This window comes from Danio aesculapii, chromosome 12, assembly GCF_903798145.1.
Source record: "Danio aesculapii chromosome 12, fDanAes4.1, whole genome shotgun sequence".
NCBI lineage: Eukaryota > Metazoa > Chordata > Actinopteri > Cypriniformes > Danionidae > Danio > Danio aesculapii.
The window spans coordinates 21,180,503-21,192,767 of NC_079446.1; the positions used below are offsets into that span (position 1 = coordinate 21,180,503).

General features: G+C 36.8%; 1 protein-coding gene across 1 annotated transcript in view; it reads left to right on the plus strand.

Moving 5' to 3' along the window:
- The window catches only part of odad2 (outer dynein arm docking complex subunit 2), a 117,687-nt gene that overhangs the window by 66,173 nt on the left and 39,249 nt on the right, over positions 1-12,265 (plus strand). The window contains exons 12-15 of the mRNA XM_056469368.1: positions 1,020-1,229; positions 5,528-5,761; positions 7,821-7,931; positions 8,072-8,226. Of these exons, the coding sequence (XP_056325343.1) occupies positions 1,020-1,229; positions 5,528-5,761; positions 7,821-7,931; positions 8,072-8,226 (710 nt within the window). The remainder of the gene's footprint in view (positions 1-1,019; positions 1,230-5,527; positions 5,762-7,820; positions 7,932-8,071; positions 8,227-12,265) is intronic.

Here is a 12,265-nt window from a genome sequence, read left to right on the forward strand (position 1 = left end):
CTTTTAATCAATTTAATGTATCTATGATGAATAAAAGTAATATGTTCTTTTTACTAATTTCAAAGTTTAGAGTATTGTTTTATCTTTCTTTTACTTGATTGTTGTATTTGTATAATGAATAAATACTTCATATGTGCATTAAAATCTATATTGTATAGAATATTAATTACAAAATTAGTTCTTTAGCAGTATATTTCATTGTTAATAAATAAAATGTGCAAGCCCTTAAAATCAATATACAACCTGATCCTTTGTTAGCCCTCTTTGGTGTATCCTTTGAACCTGATTTGACAGTCCGTGACAGCAAGGTTCTTGCCTTCACCACAATTCTAGCCAGACGTGCCATACTTTTAAAATGGAAACACACTTCCTCTCCTACACATGACAAGTGGATACAGGACATTTTTTACTGTATCAGACTTGAAAAGCTGAGATGCTCACTCTCTGGCTCACTAGATTCCTTTTATAAGATTTGGGATTCCTTTCTTGATTACATCAAAGGCCTGCCTATTACACCTGGTGCTGGCAACCTGTAACATTTACCATTTTATCAGAAGGGTTTTTTTTTAATCTTATTTTATTTTATTTTTTATTCATTATTATTATTTTAAAAAAAAAATTCCCATCTGTATCCAGTTATTCTGATGTCATGTGCTTATGTATTTAATTTTCTTAATTTGGTATTTATGTATTGTTGAGTTAATGAATGAGAGGTTAAGGGGTGGGATTAATAATGGACAATACATTACTGTTTACCTCTCAATACAATTCATATTACATATACTCAATACAAATTAAATATTGTCATACAAAAGACCAATAAAAAAGATTGAAATAATAAATTAAATGTGCGCTAGGTAACATTTACTTTAATTAAAAAGGCATATGAAACGCAACAGTTGAAGAGAAGTTGGTCCTTTCATAAACTTTTAAGCTCAAAATGTCTAGCATACAGAACATTAGGCACGTAAAGCAGTTATTCTCAAAGTCAATGATTTTTGTTTCGTCCATACTCTTAGATTGGTTCTCTGAAGATCTTAAAGGAGATCAGTTGCAACTCCCAGATCCGGCGGACCATCGCTAACCTAGGTGGTTTGCAGACCATGGTATCCATCCTTGACTCTCCTGACAAAGAACTGAAATTTCTGGCTGCAGAAACCATCGCCAACGTGGCCAAATTCAGACGCGCCCGCAGGATGGTCCGACAGCACGGTGGCATCCAGAGACTGGTGAGAAACGTGCAGTCTGTGCTTGCGTGTGTTCGTCAAAACAGGTTGCCGATGATTAAAAACGTACAAAAGGGTTAGAGAACATACGTATACCACCCTCTATTTTCTCTCTGTTTCTTCCAATCATTTTCTATGCCAGCATCAAAGAGCACACACTGCAGGTAAAACAGATTGAATGTCGTGCTCCCCCTCATCCTGGCATGTGTGTTTATTGACAGAGTGACGCTCTGTATGATTAGGGCTCGCGTGTTACCCTGCTTTGTATATTTTCTCGGGACCAGACTCGGACGTTCTCGATGCAGCTATCATATATTAGTTACATTTAAAGTCCCAGACCACCTCTGAAGAGCATGCGCGTGTAATGCTGTGTTAGAGCCGCCTTTCTGGCTTGACGGCAGGGGAAACATGTAATTTACTCTTTGAAGGATGTGGTCATTTGTAGATTTTGGTGTGACATCGTCTGAATTTTCAAGCCCTCTTAAGTAACAGCCAGTCTTTTGGCTGATGATGAATGTTTGGATGAATGTTGGCAGCTTTAGGGTGGGAGATTGTATTCCACATCCTGCAGACTCGGTGACAAAAGTGCACTGAAGATGTCATGAAATACACCAGGAGCCAAGTTATAACTCATTTGTGTTCATGTTCAAATGACTAGACTATTCTAGCTTAATGTGAAGTGAAATTAAAATGATGCATTCAGAATAATGAACAGAAATGTATTGTTATAATATCATGTGAAACAAAGGCCCTGATTACACATGTTGTTAAAGGGATAGTTCACCCAAAAACGAAGATTTACTCACTCATTTTTCTTTTTTTCTTTGAGCATGAAAGAAGATATTTTGAAAATTGTTGGACAAGCATTGACTTCCATAGTAGAAATAAAAATACGATGAAAGTCAATGGCTACCGGTTTCCAGAAACATTTCCAAATATCTTCTCTCCTGTTTATCAGAAGAAAGAAACTGAGGCCCCGTTTTCACTAATACGTTTTAGTTTTAGTTTCATTTTAAAATGAAAATGATCTGCGTCCACACTAGCGTTTCACCCAGCGTTTCTGAACAACTCTGCATCTACATTAGACCGCTGAACCACGTGACCACATCTCCGGCGTAGTGTAGACGGATGGCGTAACCGTAGCTAAATGTATGCGTTTTAAAACGAAAATGTATTAGTGTAAACGGGGCCTGAAATATGTTTCAAACAAGTAGAGGGTCAGTAAATGACAGAATTTACATTATTGCGGGAACTATCCCTTTAAGATTTTCATGTGGATCCAGTCACATACCATATGGATTATGCTAAATGCTTGAAAACAGGTGTTGAGCTTGTCCACTTTTGACCATTTATAAAATGCATTTGATTAGACTTTCATGGTGTAAATCAGGGGCAGGGCCATGCACAGGGGGGTGGCCCGGTGGCTAGAGCCACTGCCTCTCTGCCCTCTGAAGTGCTGAAGTGCTCCTCTCAGCCTGTACCCCTCTCCCTCCAACGCGTCCGTTCCCCACCCCTCCACTTAGCATGATTCACACGACCGTCACCCCCTCCCCCCACTTAGCGTGATTTCCGTGCGATTGTCACAACCCCCCCCCAACTAAGTGTGAATTCCGCGACCGTCACCCCCCCTCCCCCACACACTTACCTAGTACACTCCCACACACTTACCTCCCCCCTCACCAAGCGTGATTACCGCAACCAACCACAACCCCCCCCACTTAGTGAGATTCACGCGACCGTCACATCTCCGCCATGTACAGTAAATGAGCACCTGCCCATTTAAGAGTCCGTGCACGGCACTGATCAGGCGCGTCCAAACTCAGTCCTGGAGGGTCGGAGTCCTACTGAGTTTAGCCAAAGTCTCTTTAAGGCAAGTCATTTCACTCGGTGGCCATCTTTGAAACACCTCTCATTCTGTTTGAATGAGGAAACATCATATTCTCCAAAACTGCCAAGCTTACCATTGAATTTCATATTAGGAATCACCAATCAAATTAAACAGCAACTGTCTCTTTAGTTTCATTTCTAAACATCCAAATCACACAAAATCTGCAGAAACTCACGTCTGGTCCGAGTCCCTCCATCAGGGTATTGTCAGTTTATAACGATCGATGATTGGCTCCTGTACTTAAAGGCTGCTTTATTCAGCTGCCAAAACCGACCTCCGTAGACTACAGCGAATAGTCCAGACTGCTGAACGAATCACGGGCACTACCCTTTCTACACTTCAAGAACTGTACTCTTCCAGAGTGAGTTAAAGGGCTCGCAAAATCACTCTGGATGCCTTGCACCCAGCACACTTACTGTTTAAACTGTTACTGTCTGGTTGGCACTACAGAGCACCGAGCACAAAAACAGCCAGACACAGGAAATGTTTCTTTCCTCAGGCCATCTACCTCATGAGCAGTTAAATATAGTGCAATCCTGTGCAATAAAAGAAAGAATACTTTCTCATACGCAATTGTACACAACACCTTATAACCTGTATATTTATAACAAATCTGTACATACAATTCAACATCCAGAGGCTTTTTGACTAACTGCATCTCTGTTTAATGTTTATCGTCTTTTTTCATTATTATTTTGTGTTGTCACTTGTCATTTTATGTACACTGGAAGCTTCTGTAGCCAAAACAAATTATTTGTGTGTGAAGCACACTTGGCAATAAAACTGATTCTGATTCTGGTTTTGGTATAGTGATCGATGTTTGGCTCCTGTGTTAGTAGGCGGGGCTTTATTCACCATATTGAGTGACTTGTCTTGTGTATTCCATAGTCTTTGGTTTAGCTCCAACTTGCTTCAACAAACCTGCCAGCAAGTTTCTAGTAAGAGCTTGATAAGCTTGTTCAGGTGTGTTTGATTAGGGTTGGAGCTAAACTCTCCAGGACACTGGCCCTCCAGGACCAAATTTGAACACCCCTGGTGTAGATGCTCAGGACAGGAGAATGAGTGCAATTCATCACAAAAGATGACCTGCTTTATGCCTATTGATCTGCTTTGTAATATTATACACATTTTTAACATTCTACACTCTAATTTAGGTAAGATATGGACAAACCCAGCTGGTTTAAAAAAGATTTTTCATAAATTTAACCCATTGGTTGGGTTTGTCCATATTTTATACAAATTTGGGTTAAAACTTAGATTTTGTTAGTGTAGAAATTGCTGTTAAGTTTGGTTTGAAGGCAAGAACATGTAAAAATCCCAACGTTCTCCTACTGGTAATTATTCTAATACAAGCCCACAGTATTTGCTGTAGTTTTGCCGCTGGTACTGGTCTCTGTGTCATTGCACAGGTTAGTTTGACAGTTACTGTATATACACAGGCTTCCCTAAAGATCCTCACCCTTAAAAAAATCAGTAAAGTGGTTCTAAGTGGAGAGATGAATTAAAACATGAGGTGTAAATAGGAATGTCTCTTCATATGTGATTTGATCGACCAAAGTGCATCCCGATTACAGGTTTAAATAATACATTTTACTCACTGCTTATTTACTTATTAACCATTTTAACTCATTTTCAGAGACCCTGAATGGAAAAAATCCATAGATCTACTGTAAAACCTTTTCTTTTGTTTCAAGCCACAGATATTTTGATTATCTATTAATTAAAAAAAAATCAATTTGAACAAATGGCAAGGAAAACAAAGTGCAAATTTAGCATATTGCATATTATAGGTTAATCTGTTCACTTGTATATAGATCTATTTGATCTTTTAATATCACTATCTTAATATTTAGTACATTAAAAAATGACTTTTGCTGCTTGTTCATGCTACTTATTTAAAATAAGTTGAAACAAGACAATTCTTAGGTTTTTTGGGGGGAACAACTTGTTTTATGTTCAACCCACTTAAACTTGTTGGACATCACATTGTATGGAGCCTAACCTTTTTTAGTGTATAACTGGGTTAAAAAAGTAACTAGTAAGTCAATAGAGTCTTGTTTTGCTCCACAGGTACTTCATTACCCTCAGAGGGGTGGTAAGCAGGAGAGTTCCCAAGAAATCATAACATTTTCCAAAATTGTTCGCCGTCGCAATCCTTAATCAAAAGAATTTCCTCTATGCAGCGACGTCTTCTCTGATGATATGTCACCCATGTGTTATCACAGCAATAGCAAACAATTAAATCCAATCAGTTCCCATCCGGCAACATCAAATCCCACCCTTCATGTTTTTTTCTTATCCCAGAAGCTGTAGCACTCAAATATATGTCACAGTTGAGACGATTATAACAAATTCCCTTTCTGTGCTGACCTTTCAATGAACCGTTTGAAAAGCTGCAGTGGTTTTCTGGCAGGTGGAGTTGTTGGACTGTGTGCCTGCGGGAGAGTCTCTGAGTCTGGAGCAGCAGAGAGATGTGGAGGTGGCTCGCTGTGGGGCTCTGGCTCTCTGGAGCTGCAGCAAGAGCACCTGGAACAAAGAAGCCATCCGGAGGGCCGGGGGAATCCCTATGCTCGGCCGGTTGCTCAAATCACCACAGAAGAACATGCTCATCCCTGTGGTGGGGACATTGCAGGAGTGCGCCTCTGAGGTTTGTTCAGACTGTTTAAATAGAGCCCGTTTTAAAATATGAATATCCCATCACAAACAAGCACTGCTAGATTTTATGTTGAACCAAAGATGAATTTAATAATTACTTTTGTAATAAGTGTCTTGCAAATGCAACATTCTATTTAATAATATTTTTCCAATCAAAATGTCTAGAAAAAAAAATTATATTGTATTTTAAGCATACAATAAATTGATTAAAAGATACATCTGAGACTTGTTTTACATGCAAAGTGAAAGTCAATATATCAATATTAGGGCTGTACGATATTAGAAAAAACGGACATTGCTATATTTACTTTTTCTGTGATGATATTATGATTATATTTAAATATATTTGAATTTTCATTGCATATTATATTGCGATTATATTTGAATATATATTTTTTAAGATGATGAAATCTATTTGAAAAAAAGTTCAGAATTTCTATATTGGTTGAGATGATTTTGTAGGGAAGTGAATCTGCATAAAATAAAAATAAAATAAACATATTACAAGCATAAATTAATACAATATAACGAAGATACAAATGAAATAAACAATGCTTTATGGTTTTCTAGAGATTCTTCAGCAAAGTTGTCTAAAGACAATTTTGAAAAACTTAGTTTGATCCACTTTGAATGTTGACTACTACAGCCTTCATTATATGGAAAATTAAATACAATACATGTTTATTAATAGTTTGTTAAGAAATTTGATATTTTTTAGTGCCCAAGTGATTAAAATTTGCTTGAAATCTCGCATAATAAAAGACATCAAAAAATCTTTACTTTTTTTAGGATTAAACTTTATCCTGAACTGTTTTCTTATGTATTTATACTTATGTACTTGTGATTTTTCAGGTTTTTTATTTTTAATAAATTTGAAACAATTTGCAAAAAAATCTTTTTTTCACATTGTGAGAAATTCTACACACAATGGGGTATTGTGCGTAGAATTTTGAGGAAATCAATGAATTGAATCTATTTTGGAATAAGGCTGTAACAAAAAGCAATGTGGAAAATATGAACCGCTATAAATACTTTCCGAAGGCACTGTACATTTATAAATATATATGTATACAAACAATTAATTTTAGCTAGTTGCTTTAAAAACATTTCTTTAAAATGAAAAGAACTTGAAACTGAATAATAATAATAATAATAATAATAATAATAGTATTTTTTATAAAAATTAAATAAAACTTCACAGAATAAACACATGCAAACTAAAACAAAATATCAAAAACAAAAACAAATTACTCAAACTAAAAGTATAAAAGTAAAAGAGAAGCTGTCAATAAAAACTATAGGATGCTAAAATAATCCTGATTGACCCCTAACCTTTGAATAAATGTATTTAAATTCAAAATCTATTTTAATATCTTTATTTTGCAATGCATATCAGAAGAATTATGCATTGTAGTTACTTCTAAATGCTATAAAGTTTACATAATCGACAGTACAGTGAAATATAATGCAAGCTACAAATGTTATAATACAGGCTAAAATAAATAATAATATAAAAAACTACAGATATAAAATAAAACTATATTTATTTATTTAAAAGAGTTTAAATAAAACTATTAAGTAAAAAGGAAGCTGTCGATAAAAACTCTTGTAGATACTCAGTGACACTAAAATAATTCTGACTGACCCCAAACATTTGAATGAGTGAATTTGAATTCAAAATGCCATTTAATATGAATTGTTAATATGCCATTGCATTGTAATTACTTCTAAATGCTATAAAGTTTATTTACATTCACAACACAGGAACATAATGCAAGCTACAAATGTTATAATAACAGAACTCTATATATGAACACTTACTGTAGTAAAAAGAATGGCTGAAAATAGCATGAAACCTTACTTTTGAGTGGCAGATTGTTTCTATTAAAATACCCATTTGAAGATGTGAATGACTACATGAGGCCAGAAGCAAGAAACCCTAGGATGAAATAAGCGCTACGCCGCTGCACGCAGTGTTGTTTGGCAGGCCAGAGCAGTTTTTACAGTAGGTGTTCAGCATAGAGAGCCATTCTGCATGTTTGTGTTGGCAGAAGAGCTACAGAATTGCTATACAGACCGAGGGCATGATTGAAGATCTGGTGAAGAACCTCAGCTGTGACAACCAGGAGCTCCAAATGCACTGTGCCAGCGCTATCTTTAAGGTACACGCTCAACTACACTTTTCTTTGGCAATGTATGAAAGGGATGAAGTTGAAGTCAAATTGACATGGGTTGCTAATTTAGTCTTGGCCAGTACGTGTTTTAATGCTGCTTAAAACCTGTGGCTTCATTCTCATGTTAGTGTGCAGAAGATAAACATACCCGTGATCTGGTGCGGCAGTACGATGGACTGAAGCCACTGGTCACGTTGCTCAACGAAGCTGAAAACAAACAGTTACTGGCCGCCACAACTGGAGCCATCTGGAAATGTTCCATCAGCATGGAAAATGTAGCTAAGTATGTGCATGTAACTACAGAGCTTCTCCACAAACATTTATTTATTTCTTACTTTTTAAAAACTTGTATAAATGATGACAGTTTACCTCTCAGAACAACCCAAACATTTTGAACTGAAGGATTTTTTTATACCGTTTAATAAATAAATTCATTACATTAATTCCATTCCATTTACTATCTAATCATTTAGCAGATACTTGTATTTAAAAGTGACTTACTAATCAAGACAACAGAAGCAATCAAGCTAAAAATATGTACATTCTATGGCAAAACCAGAATCTTTAACATGCACTGCTTAATCTCTCAGTTAAAAAAGGTTCTTTATAGCTGAAAAAGTCCTTTAGTTGTTTTATAACATAAATATTGGAAGAACTTTTAACAGAAATATTATTTGGGCATCCAAAACTTGATAATAATTTGAAAACTTCATTTGAAAATATATTTTTGAGAGTGTTATTACTAAGATATTGTTCATCTTAAAATTTATTTCCATTCACCAAAAATAAAACAATAAAAATATATAATAAATAAATATCCTCATCTGGTCAATTGGACCTCAAAATCTCAGTGGTCACAATTAGAACACAACAAAATTATGATTTGTTCAAATTTGTAGTTGTGTTCTCTTGGTTCATTAGGTCAGGACCAAAGGAAAAGAAAAGAAATCAAATCATAGAGGCTGTGTCCCAAACCGCATACTTCCATACTATACAGTACACTAAAATCATTATGCTAGCCGAGTAGTATGTCCGAATTCATAGAATTCGAAAATCAGTATGCGAGAAGTACTCAGATGACTTACTACTTCAGGCTAGCTTCTGAAGTGCGCATCCCATGCATGCTGCACTGTCCCATGATGCCCTGCGAGCGAATTCATGAATGGGAGTAAAGCGACGCAACTGACGCAGGTAGGTCACGTGACCATGACAAAATGGCGGATGTAGTACATACAAATTCCATTCATACTTTTCACATTCATACTGTATAGAACATACTTTTCTAATGGCCGAGTAGTAAGTATAAATTCAAATGCAGTACTTACTGAGTAGTAGGCGGTTTCAGACGCAGCCATACACTTACAGTACCTGCCACTTTATTAGGTACACTTGTCCAACACTTGCTCGTTAACGCAAATTTCTAATCAGCCAATCACATGGCAGCAACTCAATGCATTTAGGCATGTAGACATGGTCAAGACGATCTGCTGCAGTTCAAACCGAGCATCAAAATGGGGAAGAAAGGTGATTTGAGTGACTTTGAATGTGGCATGGTTGTTGGTGCCAGCCAGATTTGTCTGAGTATTTCAGAAACTGCTGATCTACTGGGATTTTCACGCACAACCATCTCTTGGGTGTACAGAAAACGGTCCGAAAAAGAGAAATTATTCAGTGAGCGGCAGTTCTATGGGCGCAAATGCCTTGTTGATGTCAGAGGAGTATGGCCAGACTGGTTCAAGCTGATAGAAAGTAACTGATAGAACAGTAACTCAAATAGCCACTCGTTACAATCAAGGTATGCAGAAGAGCATCTCTGAACGCACAACACGTCCAACCTTAAGGCGGATGGGCTACAGCAGCAGAAGGCCACTACTGTCAGCTAAAAACAGGAAACTGAGGCTACAAATCACACAGGCTTACCAAAATTGGACAATAGAAGATTGGAAAAACGTTGCCTGGTCTGATGAGTCTCGATTTCTGCTGCGACATTCAGATGGTAGGGTCAAAATTTGGCGTCAACAACATGAAAGCATGGATCCATCCTGCCTTGTATCAACGGTTTAGGCTGGTGGTGGTGATGTAATGGTGTGGGGGATATTTTCTTGACACACTTTGGGCCCATTAATACCAATTGAGCATTGTGTCAACGCCACAGCCTGCCTGACTATTGTTGCTGACCATGTCCATCCCTTTATGACCACATTGTACCCATATTCTGATGGCTACTTCCAGCAGGATTATGCGCCATGTCATAAAGCTTGAATCATCTCACACTGTTTTCTTGAACATGACAATGAGTTCACTGTTCTCAAATGGCCTCCACAGTCACCAGTTCTCAATCCAATAGAGCACCTTTGGGATGTGGTGGAATGAAAAATTTGCATCATGGATGTGCAGCTGACAAATCTGCAGCAACTGTGTGATGCTATCATGTCAATATGGACCAAAATCTCTGAGGGATGTTTCCAGAACCTTGTTGAATCTCTGCCACGAAGGATTAAGGCAGTTATGAAGTCAAATGGGGTTCAACCCAGTACTAGTAAGGTGTACCTAATAAAGTGGCTGGTGAGTTGTATGTTCACACTTGTATATTGGTACCCACGGATCATTTGGCTAGACTAGAAAAGAAAATTCACAAGAAAACGTTTATAAAGTCTTTTATGACTTTTTTTTATACTAAAATGTCTGGTAAAATGAAAGGATGCAGTTAATTAATTAAACAGGACAGTACAGACATTCATACTGTAACACAGTCAATATGTGCACAACATTTCACAATTAAATAGTACTGTAATAGTAATACTACAAATAGAACTGTACATAGTTTTTAGCAGATAAATGGAGCCTTGGCCTGCTAAAAATCTTATTTTAAAATTAAGTAGTATATCCTGATCGACCCCAAACTTTTGATTGAGGGTAATTTTGATTCAAAATTTATTTTAAGATTATTTTTTTAATATTGCATGGCATTGTAATTACTGCTAAATTCTCTCAAGTTTATTTACATACTGTATATGGTAGTACACTAACTACATCAAAATTAGGATGTGTTCAAACTTCACTTGTTTCAGACCAGAGAAAATAAAATAAAAAATTGATATTTTCACACTTGTAATTCAGTTCCTATGGATCGTTTAACTCGACTGGAAAAGAAAATAATACTTTTATTTATATAAACTTTTATGATTTTATTTTGTATTTACTCAACGTCCAAAACAATGATGTGTGCTTGGCTGAACAGCCTTTTTCTTTACTGTATGTGTGTACATGTTATTTTTATTAGTTGAGAACTCATGAAAACAGCGCCAGGAATTCTTCTGATGCAAACAAAGGACCACTGTTTACAGTATAGTTCAACTGAATCATACCAAAGTTTGTATTTATTTTTGTATTATGTATATATCTACCATTTTTTTCAAAGAGCTTGGTGCACACCTTGGTTCACACATACAGTATTCAGCTGAACCAAACTAAAAGAGCAATGCTGTCACACTTTGTTTTAACCAAACCAAGCTTTCTAGTGTGAACACCATTAATCTTTATCCTAGAAATCATCGTGAGATGCGTAATTGGCTCCAGATTTGGTCAAATCATTTAGCAATCATGAAAAAGGGGTCTGGTAAGGAGAAGAACAGAGGATGTGCAATCAAATACAGGCTTGGGTTTTTCTGAAATGTCTCATTTGTTCACTTCTAACACTCAGATTTTCCATGGCTCAGAGCTGTCAAGCGTTGTCCATCTGAGTGCAGCTACAGAAGTGATTATTTGAAGAAAGAGCAAAAGTTTTTATAAACTCTGTCAATGAGCTCTGATCTTTTATGATGACTTTTTGCTGGAGGAATGCGAATTGTTCTTTCAAGCACACTGCTAACAAAAGATGAAGTAAAGTGTTGATTTTATAGACGCGCGTGATGTGTTAGTCGAGGCCGGTGCTTTATTAGCGCTGCAAAAGGACTGTGGGAGACGTGGAATGTGTCTCTGAAAGAGCCGTGCTGTAATAATCAGGAGTGTAAGCTGAAAAACTCTTAAATCGTTTGTCATGTAAAGCATGCTGGCCTTTATTCCAACGTCACTTAGCTCAGCGATGATGATGACCGTCCTGGAGGCTTTCCTGGTGTAATTTTTCTGGCGGCTGATGTCTTTTAAGCCAGTCATTTTCCCCCATAAATACAAAGAACCTTGGAATCATCATCTGGCGTGCCCGTTCTGTCACACAAGCACTCTCATATAAAAGTGATTTACACATATTACTTTGCTTTGCAGTATGCGTTTGGGGACATGTACTCTACTGGGCTCAAAAATGCATTATTTAATTCCACCAT